This window comes from Mus caroli, chromosome 18 (assembly GCF_900094665.2).
Source record: "Mus caroli chromosome 18, CAROLI_EIJ_v1.1, whole genome shotgun sequence".
Lineage (NCBI taxonomy): Eukaryota > Metazoa > Chordata > Mammalia > Rodentia > Muridae > Mus > Mus caroli.
In genome coordinates this window covers 43,174,126-43,200,993 of record NC_034587.1, presented here as the reverse complement: position 1 = coordinate 43,200,993, position 26,868 = coordinate 43,174,126, and the positions used below count along the sequence as shown (strand labels likewise).

General features: G+C 40.8%; 1 protein-coding gene across 1 annotated transcript in view; it reads left to right on the top strand.

Annotated features, from left to right (window-relative positions):
* Trim36 (tripartite motif containing 36) overlaps nucleotides 1–24,099 on the top strand; it is a 34,719-nt gene extending 10,620 nt beyond the window's left edge. Inside the window, exons 3-10 of the mRNA XM_021150935.1 lie at nucleotides 474–799; nucleotides 2,929–3,075; nucleotides 10,721–10,816; nucleotides 13,052–13,305; nucleotides 13,525–13,649; nucleotides 16,670–16,960; nucleotides 19,945–20,242; nucleotides 21,622–24,099. Coding sequence (XP_021006594.1) covers nucleotides 474–799; nucleotides 2,929–3,075; nucleotides 10,721–10,816; nucleotides 13,052–13,305; nucleotides 13,525–13,649; nucleotides 16,670–16,960; nucleotides 19,945–20,242; nucleotides 21,622–21,976 — 1,892 coding nt within the window. The 3' untranslated portion in view covers nucleotides 21,977–24,099. The remainder of the gene's footprint in view (nucleotides 1–473; nucleotides 800–2,928; nucleotides 3,076–10,720; nucleotides 10,817–13,051; nucleotides 13,306–13,524; nucleotides 13,650–16,669; nucleotides 16,961–19,944; nucleotides 20,243–21,621) is intronic.
* The last annotated feature ends 2,769 nt before the right edge of the window (nucleotides 24,100–26,868 follow it).

The window sequence follows — 26,868 nt, the reverse complement described above, 5'->3', positions numbered from 1 at the left end:
TGTAGCTGTCTTCATACACACTGGAAGAAGGCATTGGATCCCATCGCAGATGGTTGTGAGCCACCATGTGGTTGCTGGGAATTGAACTCAGGACCTCTGGAAGAGCAGTCAGTGCTCTTAACTAACACTGAGCCATCTCTCCAGCCCTTTAACTAGAAATCTTAATTATATAAACTCCTATCTCTATGAAGTGTTGTATTATATGGTTTGTCTTCATGTCTGTGTTTGGTTTAATATGAGTTTGTGTGCAATTTTTTATAGATTATTTTTCCTTTTTTTAATGAAAACTTTTAGTAATTTCACCTTGTCTTTTATATGTCAAGTAAAAGTATTTGTTTTGAAAAGCATTTTCAGAATGTAGATGGAGCCACTTGGAATGTTTGTTATTGTAGAGGCATGTCTTTCTAAAACCTGACTTCTTTTCGTATTAATCGTTTATGATGTAACTGAATGAAGACTTACTAATTACACAGGCTGGAAGCGTAATTCACTGACCCCGAGACCAACCACGTTCCCTTGTCCTGGCTGTGAACATGATGTGGATCTTGGAGAGCGAGGAGTCAGTGGTCTGTTTCGAAATTTCACTTTGGAAACGATTGTCGAGAGATACCGGCAGGCCGCTAGGGCAGCCACAGCCATTATGTGTGACCTTTGTAAACCACCACCCCAGGAATCTACAAAGAGCTGCATGGATTGTAGTGCAAGCTACTGCAATGAATGCTTCAAAATTTATCATCCCTGGGGCACTGTAAAAGCCCAGCATGAGTATGTGGGCCCCACCACTAATTTCAGACCCAAGGTAAGTTAGGGTACCAAATGTGATGGGAGAAATCTCCAGGAATCTAGAGACAGGAAGGTTTGATTGGGTAACATTTTAATAATTACAGCCCAGTACTTTAAAGCATGGGACATAGTGGTTTTATAATCTGTTAGGTGGAATTTGCATTTCTCAAGTATTCTGGGTAATTGGTTACTAATACTCATAAGAACTTCATGTCCTATGATCTCTGATGAGTAAAATAAATTTTGTATATCTCCAAGATGTTCTCATTTGTGTAATCGAAACAATGAATGCTTTAAAAGTTGTTCTTTATGACTTAGTGACTGGTATGAATATGAAAATATAATGGTATTGTTAAGAAGACAGGCTTTAACTTGTAATAATTTTATGTGTAAATTGCACATCTCTTCTGGAGCCAGAGAGATGGCTCAGTGGTTTAGATTGCCCACTGTCTTTAACAGAGGACCCAGGTTTGGTTCCCAGCACCCACACAGGCTCCTCATAGCCAGCTTTAATTGCAGCTCCAAGAGATTCAATCCTTTCTTCTGTCCTTTTTGAGTCCTGCACTGACGTTTCCATTCCCCACACAGACACATAACAAATAATTTAAAGTTTAAAGTCTTAAAAAATATTTCAAAAGTGTTCACTGAACATTGCTTATATAATGTAGCCTGAAAGATTAAAGCAAAGATATTTCTTTGTACACACATTGGGAAGGCCATCTCGTCAAAACTGTTAGTCTGATAATAGGTTTATCAAATAGCTTTGAATTCCCTATTATGATGTGTCTCACCGTAACTCCTTGGGATCTTTGAGTTTTAAATACGTATGGCTTCAAAAGTTTTAGTGATTCATTAAAAAGATCACATTAGTACTCTCCTATCATGGAAGGACACATGATAATGAGCTACGTTAGGGCTAGGTTTTTATAAGTTAAGGGTGCCATACACTTTGGCATGCAAATTAGCCATAAGCTTTTACTTGCAACTATAAAATCCTGATGAGTAACCCAAAGGTGTATGACTAGGCTATATTAACAAAAATAGTTCCTTTAAGCCATTTATGTTAGTCATTGAAAGCTGTCTTTCACGATAGAGAATACTCACCTATACCTGAACTCACTGAACCTCTTTGTATGGGAATTCTAAATTTTTCTACTTTAAAAAAAAATCATATACACTGGGTGTGGTGGTGCATGCTTTTAACCCCAGCACTCAGGAGGCAGAGGCAGGTGGAATTCTGTGAGTTCAAGGCCAGCCTGATATACAAAGTGAGTTCTAGGATGGCCAGAGCAGAGAAACCCTGTTTCACCAGACAAACAAAATCCCCCAAACTAACAATAAAACAAACAAGCAAACCATATACTTTTGAGAACTTGGAACTTGGACATTCTGAAACATTGTTTATTCCAGTTTTGTCTCCCCCCTGCAGCTGTGTTGGTAGTAGGAGTTTGCATATTGGTCGTTTATTTTCTTAATTTGTCAGACCAGTTATAGTTGCCTAACATCTAGTCTCTTGAAACAATAATGAACAATAATTTGACTTCATCAACATGTAAATATGTAAATACTTGCTTCCGAATGGAATCAGTCTTAATGTACCATTTCAAATGTATCTATGGTGATATTTTATTGAGTAAGTACAAATGTGCCATTTCCTTGAGTCGGGATGCTGCTGGGCAGGGCCTGTGTGGCTTGTGGAGATAGCCTGCTGGACTCTTACATTACAGAGCCTTCCAGGGCCCTGTTAGCCACAGGCTTGTGTGGAGAGTGAGGGCATCTGGTCTCTTAGGGTCTTCTGATGCCTTGTAGGGATACTCATGAATAGGTGTGCCTAATCTGTGTGGCGAGAGGGCCTGTCTAGCTTTTTTAAGCCTGCACTCTACTTGAGTCCTTTTGGAATGAATGTTTTCACCAAATTTAGGAGAAGTAACATTTGTGTATTGTTTGAACCCTCAAATTAAAAAATGGTAACTCTACAGTTTTCATGTGACATTTTTGTGTGTACTTTTATTCATTTATATGGTTCTATTTTATATAGCATTTATTTATATATATTTAGTATATACACATATATATTTTTATATAGCATTGGAGGACTTACTAGATTACTAGATTTTTAACTGTCCATTTGTTTTTGTTCATTAGGTTCTAATGTGTCCAGAACATGAGACAGAGAGAATAAACATGTACTGTGAACTATGCAGAAGGCCGGTTTGCCACCTCTGTAAGTTGGGTGGGAATCATTCCAATCACCGGGTAACCACCATGAGCAGTGCCTACAAAACCTTAAAGGTATGGCTTGTTATTTTAGAAGTGGGTTTATATGTTTGTTTTATTTTATTTTATTTTATTTTATTTTATTTTATTTTATTTTATTTTACCTTTATAGGAATTTTACCTGCAAGTATGTCTATGCACTGTGCGTGTACAGTGCTTGCAAGAGGGTCAGAAGAGGGCAATGGATTTCTGTGACTGGAGTTTCAGAGGGCTGTCACCCTCACTATGGGTGCTGGAAATCAACCCAGGTTCTCTGGAAGAGCAGCCAGTGCTCTTAATTCCTAGCTGTCTCTCCAGCTCGGGAAGTAGGTTTTGATACCTGGTGATTTCATGACTCAGTTTATATATATAAAATCATGATTTGTAATGTCATCTGTTTCACTGAATGGAGTTACCAGTATAAAGTAAAACTTAATATATAATTATTTTAAAAACTATAAAAATATAATGAATATATACTTATATAATTAAATATATAAATATTGGAATAATTAAAATTATTTTATATATTTATATATTACCTAGCATATATAATTTTATGCTACACATATTAATATAAAATAAATTATACAATATATATGTACATTATAAATTACATATGACTATATAATCATATATATATATGTAATTATAAAAATTAGATATAAATTATTTAAAAGATAACTATCATAACATTTTTAGTTTTTTTGAGTGTGTTAAAGCTAGTTCTGAGGTGTGAGGGAGAAAGGAATTGGGACCCCTATTAGGATCCTCCAGGGAGCTGGGTTCATTACCGAGATCCTCTGGGTGCAGAGGTAAGAAGGCTCCTGAAAATTTTCAAGTTTGATGGTCAGTAGCAGAGTAGGCAGTTGAATGGTGCTTCTTAAAATTTTGTTCTTTTTGCTATGAAGAGTTTTAAGCAAATTGTTCCCTTGGTTTAGCAGTATGTGTGCAGATTGCCCTGTATGTGGCTATATACACAATAGTGTCATATGTCTGTGTCATGGACAGGTTTGGCCATTGTAGCTTCTATTTCTCTGTTCGTTTGCTTTTTGGTGTCTTATTTAGGGTTAATATTGCAGTGGTAAAACATTACAGCTAAAAGCAACTTGGGGAGGAAGGCTGTTATTTCCTTTTATTCTTCCAGACAACAGTCCGTCCCGGAAGGAGTCAGTCCAGGAACGCAAGCCAGAGAGAAACCTGGAGGCAAGAACTGGAGCAGAAGCCATGGAGGAACACTGCTTACTGGCTTGCCCTCCAAGGCTTGCTCAGCCTGTTTTCTTACTACCCAGGCTCACTTTCCCAAGGGTGGCTCCGCCCACAGTGTGCTGGGCCCTCCCACAGCCATCATTAGTCAAGAAAACTGGCCACAGACCAGGATAGGGGGCATTTTCTGAGGTTCCCTCTTCCTAGATGACTCTAGCTTTTGCCAAGTTGATGCAAAACCAGTCAGCTGGAAGTTTGATCAGCTCTCAGATATTATCAATTACCCTGTGTTTTCAGTTTGCTTGGCAGGGCTGGGAAGTGTTTATTTAGTTTTAGCTTAATCAGACTGACTTTGGATGGTGAGTCTTCATCCCAATGATTTAGAAGCTCTTCTTTCTTGGGGTCAGGGGTCTGGATGGTGGGGAACATGTGCAAACTTTACTCCTTTCTGGAACTTTCCTTGACCTTAGGCATGGTTGACTGATACTCATTCTTGCGTACCTTTCCTCCAGTTTTCCCTTTTCTTCTTGTCTCTGTGGTTTTAGGCTTTAGAAACTCTGGCTTTCTTAGCTCCCACTTCAGGGAGACACTGGGATCCGGTTCAGTCCTTTGCCTTAAGCCATAGAAACTGCAGACAACAAGCTAGGATAGCCAGCTCTTCTGGTTTCCCATTGTCTAGGAAAATGTCTCTTTGAGTTCTTTTTTTCTCTTTTTTTGAGACAGGGTTTCTCTGTTATAGCCCTGGCTGTCCTGGAACTCACTTTGTAGACCAGGCTGGCCTCGAACTCAGAAATCCTCCTGCCTCTGCCTCCCGAGTGCTGGGATTAAAGGCGTGCGCCACTCTCTTTGAGTTCTGGTGTAGAACGAGAGATTCCAGATGTCGTGCTCGGTTGTTTCCAGTAGGAAGCCAGATACATTTTGTCCCTTTATCATGCATCTGCAGTTGGTCAGCTTCACAGGGCACAATCTGAGACATATCACACTTGTAAAAGGTTAGATTTCATGTGATCTGCCCCAGTTTTTATTAAACGTACTACGTCCTTGGCCCTAGTAAAGCTACAGTGTTGGTAAAACAATCCATATTTCTCTGCTGCTCCCAGACCCCACAAGCCTTTTTTAAATTTATTTTTTACTTTATTTTATTTTATTTTATTTTATTTTATTTTGAGACATGGTCTTGCTATGTAAACCAGGCTGGCCTCAAATTTGCCATAATTCTCCTGCCTCTACTTCCCAAGTTGTGATTTACAGGCGGTGGTACCACACCTGGGCAGAAAGGCTTCTGTGACCTCACATGATGTCAGCAAGCAAGCAATGGGTTCTATGGCAACATATACTTGCTGGGGACCCTCTGATTCAATATAGTCCTGCCATTGTCCTGCCTGGATGGGCTGTCGGATCCCAGTGGTGAAGGGCTTAGTCCACAGGGCTGTCTGTGCCTCTGCCCCACTGTGTATGCTAGCTGCGAACTCCATGTGGTTGGTTGGTTTGTTTAATTGCCTTGTATCACATGGTTGTAAAAAGTCTCAGTTACTCACCCTCCTTGGGTCTAATTATTTTATTTGAGAGGCTCTCGGAACTCAGGAGAACACAAACAGCAATTTATCGGACAGGATATTACAACAGGTGCTGATGAAGAGATGCCCTGGGAGAGGAATGTGGGAAGGGAAGAGCCGCCACACCCTCTGGTCATGCACCCTGTGAGAACCTCCTTTGGCGCTGCTATTTGGAAGTTCTGAATTCTCTCTTAATAGAAGCCTCATTGATAGGCTCACTGCATTAATTTTGAGAACTAATGGTCACCTCCACCTCGGAGCTTCTCTTCCCTGGAGGTTGTGAGGTAGGACTGAATCTTACCTGTCTAGTCATGCCTCTCTGTTCTTAGTGACCATCTCCTACCCTGAAGCCAGCTGCCTCTTGAATCATTAGCTTACTAAATAAATAAATAAATAAATAAATACATAAATAATTTTAGAATTAAAGGATTTAGGAGAGAAATGTCAGGAAACTACACAGCTATCTTTTATTGCACATTAATTTCTTTCATTTCAGACTTTCAGAACAATAGTCCATAATATACTTCCCACTTTACATTCTCTTTAGTAAGAGGCTGCTTGTCTAGATTTGTCATTTGCTAAGAGTAGCACGTCTCCTTTACACACTTAGTTTTACATTTAAGCTGACGGGGACTGGATACACCATATAAAGACACAGTACCACTTCTTTTCTTTTTGTCCAGTTGGGTGTTGAATTTCAGAAATGAGCATCATGGAAGGGTAACCTTGCATTGTCTTGTGTCTACTGTGTGTTGAATCTGCTGAGCTAAACACCAGGTTTCTCATCTACGCTGCAGTGTGTGTCAGGTTGAGAAGGTGTGTTTTCAATTCTGGAAACCGCTTGCACTTTTGGAGAAACTGGCTTAACCAGTTAATAGAGAATGACCCACTGCTAGCTAGCAGTTTTGTTAGCTGAGGCTAGGATATTTTCCGTCCTGTGACTCCCTTGGCTTCTGCTAATAGTGACAGAAACACACACATGGGCTTACAGTAGAGCCGCTCTTCTCCAAGGCTGCCTGCCCTTAGTCTTCCTGAATGGGGGGGACCCCAGAAAGGGTCTGCATGGGGGTTCCTGTTGACTTTTTCCTCTCACCATTTGGCCCCCTAGGCTTTTTGATTCTGGAGTGTCCTGAAATGATGCACGTTCACTGTCTCTCTTGGTCTGGCCTCACCTCAGTCACTGAGCCTTTCCATTGCTGGAAAGTTGGGGCTTTTCTAGAGCTTTCTCAGCCTCTCACATCACTACACAGGTTTCCTATTAAGCTTTGTCGTGGCTCATCTTACTTTAAACTGTTCACTCTGTAACCACATCTGAGGAATGTCTGAGTTTTCCATCTGTTATTTTCATAAACGTCTAAGGACGAGTATTACTCCTTTTCTGTTTGCTCTTCTCAAAACCACTTTGATTTTAGACAAGTTAATAGTTTGACACAAGTTTCTACTTTCAGAGAAGCAAAGAAATGCAAGCACTCCTGTTAGCAGTCCCCACTGCATAGGGAGAGACTTGGTGTAGCATTTGTAATTCAGGGTGTGCGAGATGTTTGTGGTGAATAGTGCTGTCAGAGTTGTTGAAGTAGGTAGGTTAGCACTTGTTGCTGTTGTAAGTGTTGGTAGTATAGGGCTTTCCCAACATGGTGGAGGGTAACATTTGACTATAAAATGCCCCCATGGGTTCTTGACTTTGGACACTTATTCCCATTTTGGAAGGGTATGGAACCCTTAGGAGATGAGGCTGGGCTGGCGGAAATGTGGGACCTTACAGTTCTATCCCATGTGGATTCTAGCTGGGCTCATTGTGAACAACATAAATGGCCGTGCCACACTCCTGCTGCCCCAGCCCCGGCTGCCCTGGCTACTGTGCCCTTACCTGCTGTGGTGGACTTGTGTCCTCTCAAATGGAACCAAAATAAACCTTCCTTCCCATAAGTTATATCTTTTAGTTACTGTATCAACATCAAGGGAAAAAAAAAATAACAAGACAGTAGCTTGAGTATGCCACATTGTAGGTTCTTTTTCAAGCACTACCCTTCACAGAAAGTACCACACATTTGTTTGTCCAAAGGTTTTATTCTGGACGTCTCTAGAGATGAAGAAGCAAGGCTGATATTACCTTTGAACTCGTGCGTTCTGAGTGCAGGGGGCAGGCTAGATATGCATTTCTCCCCTAGACTGCTCACAGGAACAGGTTGGCGCTGTTGTTGAATGACTTTTCCTTCATCGTGTTTACTAGTGTTTCACTGATGCCTTTTATTGGGGATATGATATATAAAGGGGAAAAATAGTTCTTAAACTTGGCTTGGACTTAGCCTTCATAGGACCTTGGGACAGCTATAGAGGCCAGCCTACTCCTACTTCATAGGGTCTTAGCTTTGTGGTATGACTTTCTTGGGAAGATGCGAATAAGTACCTTCTCACCTCAGACAGGCACTGAATTGATGTCAGACTAGAACAATCTAGCAGAGTCCAATTTGGCAAATTAATGAGCTCATTGTGGTTACTTATGGAAGCACAGATGGCTCACAGCTGTGTCACTGAAAAGCCCACGCCAGCTGTATCCCTTATCCCCCTGTGTTGGGGGTTGCAGGCAGCTTGGCTAGTGAGAGAGTTATGGACTGTGTAACCTTGGGAAGGGATGGTCTGATTAATCTTGTAATTTTCAGGAACTCTCTGAGATTTGTGAGATTGGTCTACTTTATGAGTCTTGAGTAGTCCCTCTTTGTGATGGGCCAAACTGTGTTTAAATTTGGAGGAAATTGTTGCATGTCAAGTCCTTAGGACACTCATATTCACACCAAAAGGTTATATTGTTTTAGCAAGTAAGAAGGACATTTATTGTGGATGAAAAAATACACACATGCAGTAGATACACAGAGAGACAAAGAACCTCTGCAAAGTAGAGGGGGACTTGAAAAACTTCTCCCCCACAAATAATCCAGTCTCTTCCCTAAAGCCTCTACTTTAGGGCTGGTCAATTCGAAGCTGATATTACCTTTAAACTTGCGTATTCTGAGTGCAGGAGCCATGTTAGTTATGTATTACTCTCTTAGACTACTCGTATGAAAGAGGCTTTGGCGCTGTTGTGGTGGTATGTTGTGTCGTGTTCTGATCTGGTCTTGAACTCCTTGTATGTCCAGCAGCAGGGGTCCTTCTGGTGTCAGACAAAGCTGCCAGGGTTTTGTCTCAAGTCAGAAAATTGAAGAAGAGGCTGGCTATCTTGGAGATTTTGATACTTTTATTACCAAGCCATGGTCCTTCTCCCTATATGTCTGCCTACCAGGAAGTCTTCTCTCCTAGTCTCTCCTTCCCTTCTCTCAGACATCACCCTGACTGATTTTTTGGGGCTTGGGGGCAATGACCATGACTAGCTGCTTTGAGCATACAAAGGGTGGACAATGGGGGGCGGGGCAGATGCAGTTCTGTCACTGGAGTCAAGAAAAAACAGTGCCTGTGCTCCTGCTTGTGGTCCCAGTATGTGCTCTTCAGGGACAGTGTTAGACTTGACATCTGGCTTGCAGTGTGAAGTTAAATACTCCCTAATCCTGGAGAGAGGTTATGTTACGTAATTATGAGTAGGTTTCTGGTTCAGCTATTGACTGTGGTATTTGTACCTTACGAACTCTGGGTTCTTTGGATGGGTAAAATGCTAGGTCAAAATGGAAGATTTTCTATCTCTTTGTAGGATTATTAGCCTGTAAAGTCCCATTTTCTTTTCTTTGTTTCTGTCTCTCTGTCTGTCTCTCTCAAGGATTACAGGATTGTACAGCCATGTCTGGCTCTTACAATTGATTGATAAGGACGCTGGAGATTCATCTAAGTCTTTGCACATGCTTGGAACATGCTCTTTCCCTAAGCTAGATTCCCAACTCATTCTGACTTTTGTGCCCAGAAATCTTGTTCCTTTCTGTCGGCCACTTCCTCTTTCTGCAGTGAGCACTCCCAGAGGGCTTCTATGTATCTGGTTGCTGGGTGTCCCTCTGAGACTGACATGGGTCCTGCATAGCCAGTCACATCTATTTCTGTACACATCCTCTTTCACTCTCCAGTATAAAGAGGAAGATGAAGTAGATTAGAGACTTACTTCTTGAATTCTTAAACACCAAGTTGTCTCTCTTCTTGCCCTCACTTCACATTTCAGGTGAGCAGCAGTTAGCATCCAGGAGAGCACTCCTCCTGAGCATCAGACCGACTGAGCCCTGGGAGGTGCTTCCTGGCCTTTCTCATTTTCATTTAGACTTAATACAGTTTTCCGTCGGGACTTGGTAGTCCTACCAAGTGCTCTCAAGTGGTTTTTGTTTTTTAAAAATGGATTCCAGATTCAGAAAATTATTCAAAACATATTGTTTTTAAGATAAAACCAGAGATTACACCAAAACCTGCGATGTAATTTCTCTGAGAAGGTATAGTGTTCAGAATAGCTAATTTACAAACAAATTAGTTGAAAATCCATGTTTTTGCCAGTGTACAATGAATGAATAGCAAGGATGGAATGGGCTGGGATTATTTTGGATTGATCTTTGGTATTTTTCCTGGTGTGTGTGTGTGTGTGTGTGTGTGTGTGTAAATTGTGAAATGTGAGGGAAGACTATACTATTTGAGCTGCTATACTATTTGAACTTCGGTTTGCTTAGAAGCCTTAGAATCAAGAATTCTGAGAGTGCTAAACAATGAAAAGTTCTACATGCACATTTGGAATTTTTGACTGTCACCCCTTCCTCCCCACCCCCACCCCTGACCTTCACTTAACCTTTCAGATGACCTTGAACCTACGTGCTGAGGCCAGTAAATATTTACCTTGAGCTAATCACCATAACTGGTTCTGCTGATCCTTCGTCAGGAAGGAAGAGCACCATGTAATTTACAAAATTGCATTAAGTCTTTGTTGAGTTATTTTTATATTTGTGTTCTGTGTGTTTCCACAGGAGAAACTTTCAAAAGACATTGATTTCCTTATTGGCAAGGAAAGCCAGGTGAAGAGTCAAATTTCTGAACTAAACTTGCTAATGAAAGAAACAGAGGTAAGTTGTGAGCTGGTCCGAGTGCCTTTCCATGCACTCATCCAGATGTTGTCTTCTTTGTTCATAACATCCTGAATGTGCTCTCTGAGCTGGAAGTCGTGTTACCTCATATCTCTGAATCCCTAGAACTCGTGGAAACACATGCAGAGTAGACTCCAGGATGATCAGTGTTCAGGAGGATCAGGGAAAGATTAGCTTTCCACACTGACCGCATATGAACATGAACAGATAGCCTTTGAAAGGTTACTGTATGTGATAGGCCCAGGGTTATCTACAATCCCAGGTCCTTCTGAATACATGTTCTGACTTGCTTATATACATAAAGATGAGTGTTCATGCTTGCTTTATTTGCAGTGGCCACAAGGTGGAAACAACTCAAACATCCATCAACAGTGGTATACAATTTGTGATGAGACTATTGGAACTAATACTAGATCATCTAGGTCTATCCTGCCATACATTGTATGGAAGGAATGATGCCGTGAGGACATTTATAGACAGTATCCAGAGCAGACTGCAGAGATGGTTTTGTGATGGTTGACAGCACTGGTTGCTTCTAGAGCACCTGGGTTCAATTTCCAACACCACATGGTGGTTCACAGCCATCTGTAGCTCCAGTTCCAGGCATCTACATGGTGCACAGACATATGCAGGCAAAACATTCATATACAGTATATATATTTTTAAGTGGCCAAGCAGTGAGATTGGATTATATTTAAAAATTTCATAAAGTTGTCCTCCTTGAGGGAGAATCAGCACTGCAGAGGTTATAAGGGTGGCTGCTGATACACAGTAATGTGCTTTTATCTGAATGTTCTCCTGGTCTACAGGCTACACAGAGAAACCCTGTCTTATCCCCGCCCCACCCCAAGCAAATTAATGCCATGTGTGTTTCCATCCTTAATGCTTCCTTAGTGATGATGAGACAGTTTTGTATCTGCAATCATAATTTTTATCTATGCATATTTCTGAGCTTAATGTGGAAAACCATTGAGAAAGTCTTACTGTCCTCTGAACTTTTCCTTTAAAAACTGAACTAGAACAAAGTATGTTGGTAAATACGAAAATATCATAATAAACCCCATCACTTTGTATGTTACATTAAAAACCAAAAAACACCAAAACCAAACTTGAACTGATGGGGTTAACGATGGAGTCTGAACAGCATTCCTTTCCCAGCGCAGAGGATGCTGGGAATTCAGCAGTGTCCCAGCAGTGTCCCTGGCAGTGCTTATTCCTGAAGACTTTGCTGTTAGATCTGTTGTGATGAACAATCCCAGCACTCACTGGATTCTTTCAAAGTCACCAGAGCCCTGATTTTATAAAAATTCAAATCATTTGGCCCAGGCAGGGTGACACAGATATGTAATCTCAGCACTAGGAGGGTGAGGTAGGAGGATTAAGATTGAGGCCAGCCAGGTTATGTAAACAAGACAAAACAACACAACAAAACAAACAAAACCCCAAATCAACATGCTTATAATATGCATTGCAGATAGTTTGTTTTATGAAACAGAAAAAAAATAATTATGCAGTGATAAGAATGTTTAGAGTATGTGACACAGTGGTATGCTTTAATCATCCTCATAAGAGTCTGAGTAATTTCTATTATCCATATATTTTGCATGGTAGAGGGAGAGTGGTGGGCACCGAATCCAGAGCTCACACTCAGCTACAGCTTAGCCCATAAGCACATGGCTGGGTAAGGATTAAAGAAAATTCATTTTAAAGACCTTAATATGGAATATTGAGAACGTTGCTTATAGTTCTGTGGCTGCAATTTAGCTTTAGGATAGCCTCCTGTATTTGAAATATTCCTGAATTTGAGATGAGTTGCAGACTCTCCAGAATTGTGCTCTTGCTATATTTGTGGTTAAGTCAGTTCCGTTCTGCCTTTAACCAATTTTATCACTGAAAATTGCTTCTCATTTGATCGAATCATTTTTTCTGTTGCCGGATTTTAATGGTACAAAGTTCTGACGTCACAAAGCAAATAGAAACGGAAGCGGACAGTTGTTCTTTATGTGCCTCACCCCAAGCTACTGCTTTGAAGATTTTTGGAAGCAGACAAAAATTTTTCTTTCCAACATCCGGCCTCGTTTTGTTGATATTATGTAGGGTGTCAGGAGAAGACCTCGATTGGGTTTATGGCTAAGATAATGCGTGTGTTCTATGCTCATGCAATGGAGAGATTGGGTTCAGCAGGAGGTAACACGTGTGTGTGATTTACACTAGTGCAACGGAGAGAGGGCGAAGGAAGAAGCGCTGGCGCATTTTGAAAAGCTCTTTGAAATCCTGGAAGACAGGAAGTCGTCTGTTCTGAAAGCCATAGATGCCTCTAAGAAACTAAGACTAGACAAATTTCACACTCAAATGGAAGAGTACCAAGGCCTTCTAGAGAATAATGGGCTTGTGGGATATGCGCAGGAAGTGCTGAAGGAGACGGATCAATCTTGCTTTGTGCAGACGGCGAAGCAGCTCCATCTCAGGTACTTGCTTGGCTCCTTAGCTTCTGAAAACCTCCACTGGCCGTGTAGCTCCTGGTGGTGGGTTAAGGAGCAGCCTGGCTCTGCCGAGTCCTGGGTTCTGAATGCAGTGTCCATTTCCTTGGCCTGCCATGTTGCCAGTGTTTAGTGTGACTTGGCCAGTGTTTAGTGTGACTTGCCTTTTCAAAGAATGGTTTTTACGTGACATATGTCTGCCCACAGAATACAGAAAGCTACGGAGTCCCTGAAGAGCTTTAGACCTGCAGCCCAGGCTTCTTTTGAAGACTATGTTGTTAACATATCAAAACAAACAGAGGTGCTTGGAGAGTTGTCCTTTTTCTCCAGTGGTAAGTGGTGAAAGCCGTGCTCCACCCCCACCCCCACCCCCACCCCCACCCCCCTGGCTGTGCCGCAGATGCCACTGATGCACATCCCTTCCCCTTTGACATACGTTGTTCTTGATCACCTGTCCTGGAACTTGAGTTTCCATGCACAAAACTGTACCCCTGGCTTTTTAAACATTGTGTACATGGCATGACATTGGTTTAAAATTATAAGCTTATGATATCGTTAGGTCATGAATTCTGGCTTAAAGTCTATTCTGATTTCCAGCCACATTGAATTAGGGCTGGCTGTGAAGATCTCAGCTTGATTTTATACCCTTTCTGAAGGCCGAGTCTCCATATAAAGTCAGTCTTCTGAGGAATGCTGTCAGGAGGGTCCTGACTTCAACAGATGGCTCTTAGGAAACACCCTCACAGACTGCCCCATCACAAGGAGGGCTTCCTTCCATTCTCACATCTTAATACATTTGCCTTGCTGAGATTTCTCTTCATGTGAAATTGAAGCAGCACAGACTAAGTGCTAGCTCAGTGGTTAACAGCAAGTACTCTTGCTAAGGACTAGAGTTTGATTCCCAGCTCCCACATCAAGTGCCTCACAGCCACCTTAGTGCCAGCTCCAGGGGCTCTGGTAGCTTCTGGCCTCAAAAGTGGCACTCACTTACACAACTTAATCCCCAAACATAAGAGTTTTTAAACCTGTATTTAAAAAAAAAAAAGATGCTTTCAGACTGGAGAGATGGTCAAGAACCCTGGCTGCTTTTCAGAGGTCCTGAGTTCAGTTCCCAGCAACAACATGGTTGCTCACAACAACCATCTGTTATATGATCTGATGCCATCTTTTGGCATGCAGATGTGCATGCAGATAGAGCACATACGTACATTAATTAAATAAATAAATATTTTTAAAACGCTGTTTTTTGAAAGACGAAATTTGTCTTCTGAAAGGTTAAACACTGTGGCTTGCTGTAGATCTCTTCTTTTTATACGTATATCCAAATCTGGTATCTATTATGGGTTTAGTTTTCCAGGTAGGTGTTTGTTTCATGTCAAATGCTGATTTATTTCCTAGACTGTTGGTTCTGCACATGTCAGTTGCTTTCTGCTTACTTTTTGAGTCTAAGGTTTTTACCTATGGATCCAAACATTGCTCCCTGCAAGGGTAAAGTCGATGTGGGTAAACATGGGTTATGCACAGTGCCAAGGGCGAAGAAAAAGCTGGGGAGAAGACAGGGGAAGCCCCCATTTCCTGCCTGTGGATATATTTAATATCCCCTTACATGCCCATCCTTATAGGGACCATGTGGCTGAAAATACTCTGTGATTTGGTCCTGTTTAGTTTTTTAGTTTAACATTAAAGCATGTTGTGGGGGTGGTTTCTGATCTTACTTTGACTGTGTACTCTTCAGGCATGTTAGTGCACTGTCAGGCTTCCTTATAAGAGGCTCGTGCCTATACGAGGCTGTGGGATAAGTGAAAGGAAGTGGGGCCCTTCCCTTATTTTATTTCCTCCTGTGTGGTTTGATGTAGATGGGGGTATGTGTGTGGGCAAACATGCTGGTGTATATGTAATTTATCCATTAAATTACACAGTTTAGACAAAGAAATGATATCATGGAATGAGATAGAAGTTCACGGCACAAGTAAAGTTGTCTCCAACCTTGAAAGCAACAGTCCCTATGCATTCCGAGTGAGAGCGTACAGGGGTTCTATCTGAACTCAAACTTAGTATGTAGCCAAGGGACACCTTGAATTTATTCTCCTGGCTGTGCTGGTATTACAGGCATGTGCTGTCATACCCAGCATACATGTAACTTATAGGCCTTACTGATAGACCATCTGATCCAAGCTTCCAAGTTTAGTGTATAGAAAAGGTTATGCGTGTGCACCAAGATTTAGCTGTGATGTTGGTCTAGGTTTTTTTTTTTTTTTTTTTTTGAAAAACCATATAGCCTAGGCTAATCTGCAATTCATTATGAAGCCCAGGCTGGCCTTGTATTTATAGTGATCCTAAGTTCAGAGATTACAAATGTAAACTACTATGTGGGCTATAAACATTATGCTTTCAGCAAAATATTAGGAACCTATTTCCCCTAAGTATATGAATCTTGGTCCATACAGTGGAATTTCTTATGGCAAAATATTGGCAGGATCTAAACAAGGCTGTTACACTGATTAGGTTGAAATTGCCTAAATATTTTTTTGGATTTTCCTTTTTTAGTTTCTGGTTTTCTTTTCTTTTTCTTTTTTAAAGTGTGTGTATGTGTGTGTGTGTGTTGTGTTTCATGTGTGTATGTGTAGACCAGAGGCCAGAGGTTGGTAACATGTGTCTTGTTCAGTTGTTCGTCTGATTCTTTTGAAATAGGGCCCCTCAGTGGACCCAGAGTTCACCAATTTGGGTAGCCTAGTTGGCCAACAAGCCTCAGAGATCCACCTGTCCCTCCCACCCCCGCCACCCCCTCCCGCCACCCCACCTCCGGCCCAGAGCTGGTGGAATAGACACCTGCCACCACTACCAGCTTTTCTGTGGGTGCTGGAAACATGAACTGGGCCACTCAGGCTTGCATGGCAAGCACTTCACCAGCTCCTGCTTCATCATGCCAATACTAAGAAAAAGTATTTGACTTTGAAAGTCTACACTGGTAAATATTAAAATGCTCATTAGAGTTTGGTTCAAAAATCACAAAACTTTAACATTTTTAAGTACTAAAATGATTTATGTAAGGTTATATCAAAATGTCAACTCCAGAGGTATAACTCATGATGGGTAAAATCTATGGTTTTAAAAAAGTAGAATTTCCAGTGTTTCAGAATTAATAATGGTACCACTTAATCTTGTTTTAGTTTTTCACTTATCTTTCCCAATTCAATTATAATTACACTTACCTTATTTGAGATTTACTGTCTCCTTATGCATAATATTATAAATCTGGAAATTTCTTGGACATCATAGAAGCTGCCAGTACTTTATTTTTGCTGAGGGAAATGCTGTCTTAACATCGTGTTCTATGTCATAATTCTTTCAGGCATAGACATTCCTGAGATCAACGAGGAGCAGAGTAAAGTGTATAATAACGCCTTGATAGACTGGCATCATCCAGAAAAGGACAAAGCCGACAGCTATGTTCTGGAATACCGCAAGATTAATAGAGACGAAGAAATGATATCATGGAATGAGATAGAAGTTCACGGCACAAGTAAAGTTGTCTCCAACCTTGAAAGCAACAGTCCCTATGCATTCCGAGTGAGAGCGTACAGGGGTTCTATCTGCAGTCCCTGCAGCAGAGAATTGATCCTGCATACTCCTCCAGCTCCAGGTACTGGGAATCCAGGAGTCAGGACGCAGAAGGGGAGAGGCCCAGAAGTGTAGAGTGTCTCCATAGGGTAGACCTACTTTGAAACCAGCTTTGTGCTTTGGAAAAACTCTAGACAAATAGATTCCACACTTGGGTGAGATTTAGAAATGGCCTGAGTTGACAAATACCACTTCATAGGTTGTATTAGATTTTGATTGATATCAGATCCCCGCCCCCCCAAAAAAGACATGTTAACGATTGGGGCTAAATTGGCATCAAAGTGGTATGAATGCTATTTTAAGCTATTAAGATGGCATGCTTGGCTGAGCTTGGGAGAGCATGCCTTTAATTCCAGTACTTAGACAGGCAGATCTCTAGTGTGAGACCAGTCTGGTCTGGATAGTGAGTACTAGGCCATCTAAGGGCAAAAACATAAGACTCTGTCTCAAAGCAAAGAGCCAAAACCATAAAACAGTAGCATGGTTCATGATCAGTTAATGGCAATGTCTAACATATAGGATATTGATAGTTGTTTTTTAAATTCGTTGGCATGATTTGTCTGACTTGCCCAGGTTTTCTCTCCCGGTCTGCTTCTCTGCACACGAGGGCACACGAGGGCACACGAGGGCACACGAGGGCAGAAGGCATACTTTAGGACCACATTGCAAGCTTTTCTTCTATACAGATAGCTCCTTGTTTCACATTGCCCCAGCTCTCTTTTCGGGATATGTTGACATTACTTGTTATTTATTAGACAGGTTGAAGAGCTTTACTGGCTCGGAAGGACATACAGGTTAGTTGGAGCCTACTGCAGTGTTTTCATAGATGGGGGATGCTTAGAAGTACAGTTGTTCGGACTCACAGTAGTGGGAAGCATTTTTCCCTGCCCATCACTGCCTCAGACAAACTCAGTTGTTTTTGTAGGCCATGGACCCTACCCCTGTTTTAGTGCCTTATATACCCATATTTTCTGAATTCTGTCTTTCCTTTCCTTTTTTGTCCAAATATAAAAATGGGGTGTGTGTGTGTGCTTTTCAGAAATATTGTGGTTTAAAAAAATTTATAACATAGATATTGTCTTAAGAGTGTCATTGCTATAAAGAGACACCATAACTACTGTCAACTCTTATAAAGGACAACATTTAATTGGTTGGGGCTGGCTTACTGTTTCAGAGGTTTAGTCCATTATCATCATGGTGGGAAGCATGGCAGCATCCAGGTAGACATGGTGCTTGAGAAGGAGCTGAGAGTTCTACATTTTGGTCCGAGGGCAGTAATGAGAGACTGTGCACCACACTGGGTATAGCTTGAACATAAGTAACACCTCAGAGCCCACCTCAACAGTGGCACACATCCTTTAACAAGGTCACACTTATTCCAATAAGGCAACACCTCCTAATAGTACCACTCGCTATGGGCCAAGTATTCAAATACATGAGCCTGGGGGGGGGGGCACCCTATTAAACCACCACAGATATATAGGGTTGGCTATACTTATTTCTCTTGAGTTTTACTAAAACCAATAGAAAGGGTGAATTTTCAAGTGTCCAGTAGACATTTAATGCTATATGCTATTTTTTAGTTTTTGAGTTTCTGGTCTCTGAAAGCAGAAAGATAATTCCAAATAAGGATGCTGTTTCTAGTAGTGGCTATATAGGGGGGAGGAGAAGGCATGCTAGAGTTTTATGTTCCTCTCTGAGAGAAGCCATTTAAGTAGTGGGACCATTCAGATTTACTGTGCAAAGTAGGAGATATTAGAGATGGAAACGAATCAGGAATAACTATGCCAGGAACTAGCCATCACCAAAGAGAAGGATCTGCCTGTATATGGGGACTGGGTTTAGCTTGCTGGCAGCCATTTTTTTTTTAAGTGTCATAAAGGTAGACGTACCATTGTAAGCATACAGTTTAGTGATAGAAAGTACATTCATTATTGTACAGAGAATGTACAGTAGCACCGTTCCCATCTTCAGAAAAAAATGTAAATCTCTCCTGAAAACTCGGTATCCCATAAACAACTCTTCAGGCCTCTCCCTGTAGACACTGGCCGTCTCTCTTCTTTCTCTGTGAGGATTAGACTATCCGGGTACTTCAGGCCTCTCCCGCAGACACTGGCCGTCTCTCTTCTTTCTCTCTGAGGATTAGACTATCCGGGTACTTCAGGAGAGTAGACTTTGCAGCATCTGTCATTTTGCATCTGGCTTATTTTGTGTTGTCTGTATTTTATACTGTGTCAGGATTTCCATTTTTAAAGTTTGGCAACACACCCCTGTACGTCTACCATATTTTCTTTATCCATTATTCTGCGGATAGATATTTTTGTTGTGTATGCGTTGTCTAGCTACAAATGTTATATTTGAAATAGTTGAGTTAGCTCCATTCTATAAATGCGGAAATTTAGAGTTTAGATGAATCTTTTATTAAATCTTTGCGCTGGATGCAAACCTCTCCAAACTGGAAACCCATGATGTTTTCAGAGAAAGGACCATCTTTCTCACATCTGTTGCGTTGACTGACAAGGGAAAATATCTTACAAGTTTTCAAATTAAGAAAGTTTAGTCTATTTAGAAATGTATACCGCGTCTTAGTTTCAGCTCCTGGGAATCCAAAGTTTCTAACCTCACGGGCACCTGCACTCATGTGCACATAACCGACCCCTCCCAATAATTAAAAATAATAAAATAAATATTTTTAGAGAATGGATGATTGGTCAAGTACATTCTATATATAGTAAATAATGCTGCTGACCCCAAGGTATATATTCATAAACATTCACAGCTATATAGAACATTTTCCTCTGCTTTGGTTATTTCTGAAGCTCTTCGGGGATCTAGAATATTCTAGAACATACTGCTGCTTTGGAGTTGTACTTTTTGGTTGCTGTCGTTATCTGGCATAGTACGACAGCATCCCTGCATCTGAGCTATCAGATGCAGCTTTCAACTATGGAAATCCTGGTAGACGTCGCTCAGATTGCTGTAAGAATAATTTCAGCTTCCGTTCAGTTTTCAGTTTCCTATTCGACGAAAAGTGTGGCTACAATACTGAGCACCTCTTGCTGAACCTGAAGAGAGACCGGGTGGAGAGCAGAGCTGGATTTAACGTCCTCCTGGCTGCGGAGCGCATCCAAGTGGGCCATTACACAAGCTTAGACTACATCATTGGGGATGTCGGAGTCACGAAAGGTAAACACTTCTGGGCCTGCCGCGTGGAACCGTATTCATACCTGGTGAAAGTGGGAGTTGCTTCCAGCGACAAACTGCAAGAGTGGCTGCGCTCTCCCCGAGATGCAGCTAGTCCAAGGTATGTTTTTTTTTCCTCTATAGAGAACTTGACAACTACTTTAAAAGTAAATATTAGCGTAGCCCAAGATCACCCTGAACACAGCCTTGTTCATTACATTTGGAACACTCGCTTCTCAGACCCAGGTGATTGGCTCTAGCCTGTGGCTGTCTTAGGAAAGGTCTTAGTCACAGTATCTTGTATTCATTCACAGAATAATTCACATTTAATTTTCTATGAGGAAGCTAGTCTGTTTTGAATTCCTCTTGCTTATGACACAGCTTCACAGCTTAAATTTTGAAAGTTTCCCATAGTTGCCAAAATGTTTGTTAAAACACCCATCCAGTGAAACATCTTTAACTTCTGGGTCACAGTTGTTATCTAGTTTATTTACATAGCTTCTTTAAACTTTCCCATTGGTCCTTATGTGCTATGTGTGTTTCTTCAGCAGGTAAATTTCTTAAGATAGTGAATAATGAAGATTATGTAATTTAGTTTCCCTTAAATGAGGATAAGATGAACTGGCTTAGAAAATAGTTTTTTTTTTTTGGTTTTGTTTTATTTTGTTTTAAACATTCAATCTGAATGGTTAAACATGAATGCTTAACATGTTATAATGAATGATAGGGCAAATGTTTTGCACAAATAATGACCTACTAATGAGCTATCCTAGGTAAAGGGCTAATGAAACACAATAGTATGCTCAGGTGTGAATATCGTAAATGATAAATGTTTTACCGATGGTGAAGTATTTGTGTTGACGTGTAAGAGTTGGACAGCATGAGAAATAAAAGAAGCCAAATTAAAAAAAAAACAGTAAAATATTGATACACTATGATTCAAGATATATAAAAAGACAAGCTATACACAGGGAAGAATGGAAGACTTGTATATCAGAATTTTCTATGACTTTTCATGTGTCACAAAAGGAAAAACCAATTTCACTTTTCTTAGTTGATGTGGAAATCACAATCAGGAAATAGGGGTTTCCAGAGGACAACGAGCCATGCTCTTATCTTGTGCTCTTTATTTATTTTAGCCTGTTAATTTCACAGATAAGAACGTAGTTCTTTTTATTTTATGACATACCGTTGTGTACCATACATATTTAATCTTAAATTAGGCTCCTCGACATTCGGATTTTTTTTCCAATGGAAATAAACTTTTAAGTTGCTATTTGTATTTAGATTTAGATAAAAATGGATGCTACTGCGGGGAATTTGGCACTGAGCACAGAGGACAACTCTGCAGGACAATTTATAGTCTGTGCTTTAGGTGTGTTCATGGAACATTTTTGTGTGTGTTCACTTTAGAGCAGTGTGCATTATTTTTTGAGTATGTTGAAGACCCTACGAGACTGTGGCTGGAGGTGAGTCACCGTGTTTATTGTTGTGTTGTAGATATGAGCAAGACAGTGGACATGACAGCGGAAGTGAGGACGCCTGTTTTGATTCTTCACAGCCGTTTACGTTAGTTACTATAGGCATGAAGAAATTTTTTATACCCAAGTCACCTACTTCCTCTAATGAGCCAGAAAACAGAGTTCTCCCCATGCCAACAAGCATAGGGATTTTCCTTGACTGTGATAAAGGCAAAGTGAGCTTCTATGATATGGACCACATGAAATGCCTGTATGAGCGCCAGGTGGACTGTTCGCATACAATGTATCCGGCGTTTGCCTTGATGGGCAGCGGAGGAATTCAGCTTGAGGAAACCATCACAGCGAAGTATCTGGAATATGAAGAGGATGTGTAGCTTGGACACCCCACGTGACTGATGAGGATAAGAACCGTGAACAAAGCCATGCCTTGATGTTAATCTTCGTAACTAATTACATATCATTTACGTCTCTGTCACCACACCTGTTTGTACTGTGTGATTCTTTGTTTTGTCTGGTCCTGCTGTGACACACAGGGTCTTGCTGTGTAGTCCAGACGGGCCTCAAACTCTGTTCTGTTATAGCCTCTGGAGGGCTAGGATTATAGGTGGGCACCACCATACCCAGCTAGTGTATGATTCTTAAAACTCAGAAGGACTTCACAACCTTGTCTCTTCCACGTCATTGTCCTACCTATTACAAATGGTGGGAGTAGAGACTTTCTGTCTTAACTGGTCTGGGATAGATAATTTTACAATGGAAGTCCTTCTCTTTGGGCACAGGGACTCTAATTGATGTAAGTCTAATTGGTTATTCATGTCCCTTTGTTTGGGGGCTGGGGTGGGATACAAAGTATTTATTGTGGTTCTTTGAGCTTGTTTTTTTTTTTTTTTCTTCTTTTCATTTTGTATCATGTTCATGTCCAAAGAGAAGATATTTTTAAATGCTTACTGATTGAAATTAGTACTAAGCCATGTGTCTTGCATTTGATGTTAATAGGAAAATAAATTTATAGATAGGTAAAATGACAAAGGCCATAAAATGGTAGTATATTTAAGTAGAAAGTTATGTATTTTAAAGTGTGTAACTACTGAGAATATTCATCGCCTGGCAAATGAATACTGCTTTTTTTTCCCCTGTAGACCACAGACTGTATTAGTAAGGACATCTCTAACAGTGTCCTTGTTGTAATGCCCATTGTCTGGCACATGTAACAAGCATCGTTTCATATAAAAACACAGGGTTCTTGAACCCGTGCAACTTTTCACTACAATATAATTATTTCCAGGAAATGTTATCTTCAAATTTTCTTACTTTAGAAAATATTCATATTTATAGCAAAGAATTATTTTTCAGAAATACTAGGGAAGATGGACTGATAGTGAACACATGTCTTTTTGTCTTGTGAATTTTATGGGTTTGGTACATATGTTGTATGTCAGGGTTTTCTGGTTTTTGTTTACAAATCTGAGAAGTTCACTGTCCATTTTCAGCATTGAAATACCAGACATGTTACATGTTACTACTGTCCAGTTGGATGGCATTATTTGTGGGCTCATTGTGTGGTCATAGGCACTTGTAGTGTGAATCAGTAAAGTACAAAATTCCTTAGAAATAATATGAAAAATCACAAGGATGTGTCTAGTCAGTTTTTATGTCTTTTCTACATTGAATGTTAATTTCTGCAAAATTACCTTCTGATTATTTGAATTGCCTTTTTAAAAGTTAAAATGTCCAGACACTAAGACATGTTTCCAGCACTGATCATGTATGGAATGTTAACATTTTAGTAGAATAACCAAAGCTGTTTATTTTATTTATTTTTTCGAGGCAGGGTTTCTCTGTGTAGTCCTGGCTGTCCTGGAACTCACTCTGTAGACCAGGCTGGCCTTGAACTCAGAAATCTGCCTGCCTCTGCCTCCCAAGTGCTGGGATTAAAGGCGTGCGCCACCACTGCCCGGCTCTATTTGATTATTTTTAATGGAAGCCTGTTAGGCCAATCACACTGCGTCTGACGCAGCACTGACGGACACACACCCCTAAGTTTGTGTAGAAAGGTGTGGAGGATTTGTGTTTAGTGGTTGTCCTTCCTCTCCCATTTATATGTAGCACTTTATGACATAGGAAACAGAGAGAATGTGCAGTGTTACCTGGGTCATTGTGCAATAAAGCTGCTAGTGTCACCAGTGTGTGGGTTAGTGTGATACTCAATACTCATGTGAGCACATGTCCTGTAGACATTTTAAAATATAAATAAAGCTTTAACAGGAGTCAGAGAAGGAAGCTGTTCAAACACTGTATCACTCTATAGAAATTGCTTAGTGGAATTTCACTTTTTAATAAAAAAATAAATAAACAAAGGGAAGCCAAGTGTAGTTATTCAAGTCTGCACTGCAGGGATTTTTTACTCTGCTTTGTGGTAAACCGAAACAGAACACTTACTATAAGATGCTTTGTGGCACATGTTAATTTTTTTTAATTAAAAAAGATTTATTCTTAATTACATGTATGTGAATGTGCATGTACACATGAATGTGAGCGCCCATGAAGGCCAGAAGTAGCGGATGCCCTGGCGCCAGAGTTAGAGGTGGTTGTGAGCTACCCAGCACTCGTGGGAAGGATGTGGAGACTCCTGGACGAGCAGTACTCACTCTTATTTTTATTTATTTATTTTTATTTATTTTTTAAAAGATTTATTGATTTATTATATATCAGTACACTGTCGCTGTCTTCAGACACTCCAGAAGAGGGAGTCAGATCTTGTTACAGATGGTTGTGAGCCACCATGTGGTTGCTGGGATTTGAACTCAGGACCTTCAGAAGGGCAGTCAATGCTCTTAAACGCTGAGCCATCTCTCTAGCCCACAGGACTCACTCTTAACCTCATATGTTAGTTTATTATTTTGAACATTTATTTAATTCTAGTATGATGAAGCTGATTTATTTCAATTGTCTGCTTATATTGTCATTTCTGGTCCACAGTTGATGACATTTTACCAGGTTTGCCTGTGTACTTACATGCAGACGTGTGTGTGTGTGTGTGTCAGAGAACAAGCTATGGAGAGTCAGTTCTTTTCTTTCACAGTATAGAATCTGGATTTTTAAACTCAGATCTCCAGACTGGCAGCAAGCACCTTAGCTCTTAGCTGACTCTAGATGGTTTCTTAACTGTTGTTAACTTTTTTTATTTTTAAAGGCCAAGTACATTAAGGCTGAATTCCATTCATCTTTGTCTTATTTTCCATAAATTCCTTCCTCCTACCTTGGAGTGTAGAGATGCACTTGCTACCACTTAAGACATACTAAAGTCTCCATACGATTTTAATAAACCACACCTTGTACAACCCTGGATCTGCCTGTCTCTGTCTTTTGACTCAATCTTTAGCTGGTTTTCAGACAACAGGACTGAGGGGTTTTTTTTCATAATGACTTGCTCATCCACTCCCCATTGGAGGGTAGTATTAATAATCTGAGGTTACTTCAGTTTGTTCATTAAAAAGCCTGACCTGTTTTCTGGGAAAGCGGATAGTAGGGTTCTGGTCGATTTCTTTGTTATTACATAACACTGAAAAGCAGCTCCCGTGGAGTAAATGTAAGAACTTAGGTAGTAAACCTGACCATGACCAGATTGGCTGATAGCTCATGATGCCTGCTTCCCAGTGAACACAGACAACCTGAAGAGCTTGTTGAAAGCTGATTTTGATCTCTCAATCTCCTGTCCTTTGAAATGGGCAACTGATACACTTCTCTTAAATTGCTACCAGAGTTAAAATAGGGCGCACAGAAGCTGTTAGCATAAAGCCTGGAATGGGTACTCAGCAGATAAGCGTTTGAAGTGATTAATCCCACCCAGCAAATAAATCTTTTAGTCAATTGTCGATATATTTTGCAAATAACCAACTCTAGTGTCTTAGTTAGGGTTTCTATTCCTGCATAAAACATCATGACCAAGAAACAAGATGGGGAGGAAAGGGTTTATTCGGCTTACTCTTCCACATTGCTGTTCATCGCCAAAGGAAGTCAGGACTGGAACTCAAGCAGGTCAGGAAGCAGGACTGATGCAGAGGCCATGGAGGGATGTTCCTTACCGGCTTGCTTCCCCTGGTTTGCTCAGCCTGCTTTCTTATAGAACCCAAGACTACCAGCCCAGGGATGGCACCACCCACAAGGGGTCTCCCCACTTGATCACTAATTGAGAAAATGCCCCACAGCTGGATCTCATGGAGGCATTTCCCCAACTGAAGCTCCTTTCTCTGTGATAACTCCAGTCTGTGTCAAGTTGACACACAAAACCAGCCAGCACATCTAGTTCATGGAGAAGAGGCAAAGGCAAGCAAACACCTGTAGTGGAAGATCCGAGCTGAGCCCTTGTTTTAAATAGCAATCCTTGTAATCCCGCCACTATACTTGCAAAGTCCCAACTGGCCCCTGTATTAGATATAATGGCGGAATCAAATCTTTGCTCAAAGCCCAAGGCAACTCAGAACTACTTGGAGAGCTAATTTGGGCCCTCCTTGTAAATACTGTGAGGTCAGCTTCAAGGAAGCCCTCCTTTCAATTGCATTTCCTAACTTTTCACGGAAGCCTAAAACCTTTTCACTGAAGCCTAATACATGCTGTCAGCCTCCCCTCTGTACCTCCACAGAGGAGTCATTCTCTTCCCCAGAACACAGCTGCTCAGTGTATTCCATCTCGGTGAGCAGTTCTCAAGTGGATGGAATTGTTAGATTCCAGCAAGGAATTCCATTGTCTTCAATAGGCAGAATTAATCCCAGTAGCGCTCTGTCATTATTGGCATATACATTTGTGGCAGTGTCCCTAGATCTGACTTTATTGTTGGCTTATTCAATTATACTCTTCCTTTACCCTAAATTATAAACGACTTAAAGCATCCCCCCACCCCTCCTGAGCACCATGGTGCTGGGCGTTGAAGTCATGAGCTTACACAAGCTAGACAAGCATACTAACACTGAGTGACATCTCCAGCTCAGAGTTTTCACATGTGTTGTCTTTCATTTCTGTAATTCCCCCAATGATTTTTTTTATGTCACTAGTTTTTAATTCAACCAAGACCACAATAACCAGAATCCATAGACACATCCATCAAAGCTTGTTTAACCCGTGCACAGTTGGTTGATATTGCAGCTTGAGAGCTGAAGTTATTTTATGCTTTCAAAGGCCCTTTATGGAACTGGAGAGGTCTCAGGATAGGATATTCTAACTTTCTCTCCCGGCCCCTGACAACAGTAAAAATGGAGACTTCAAGGCA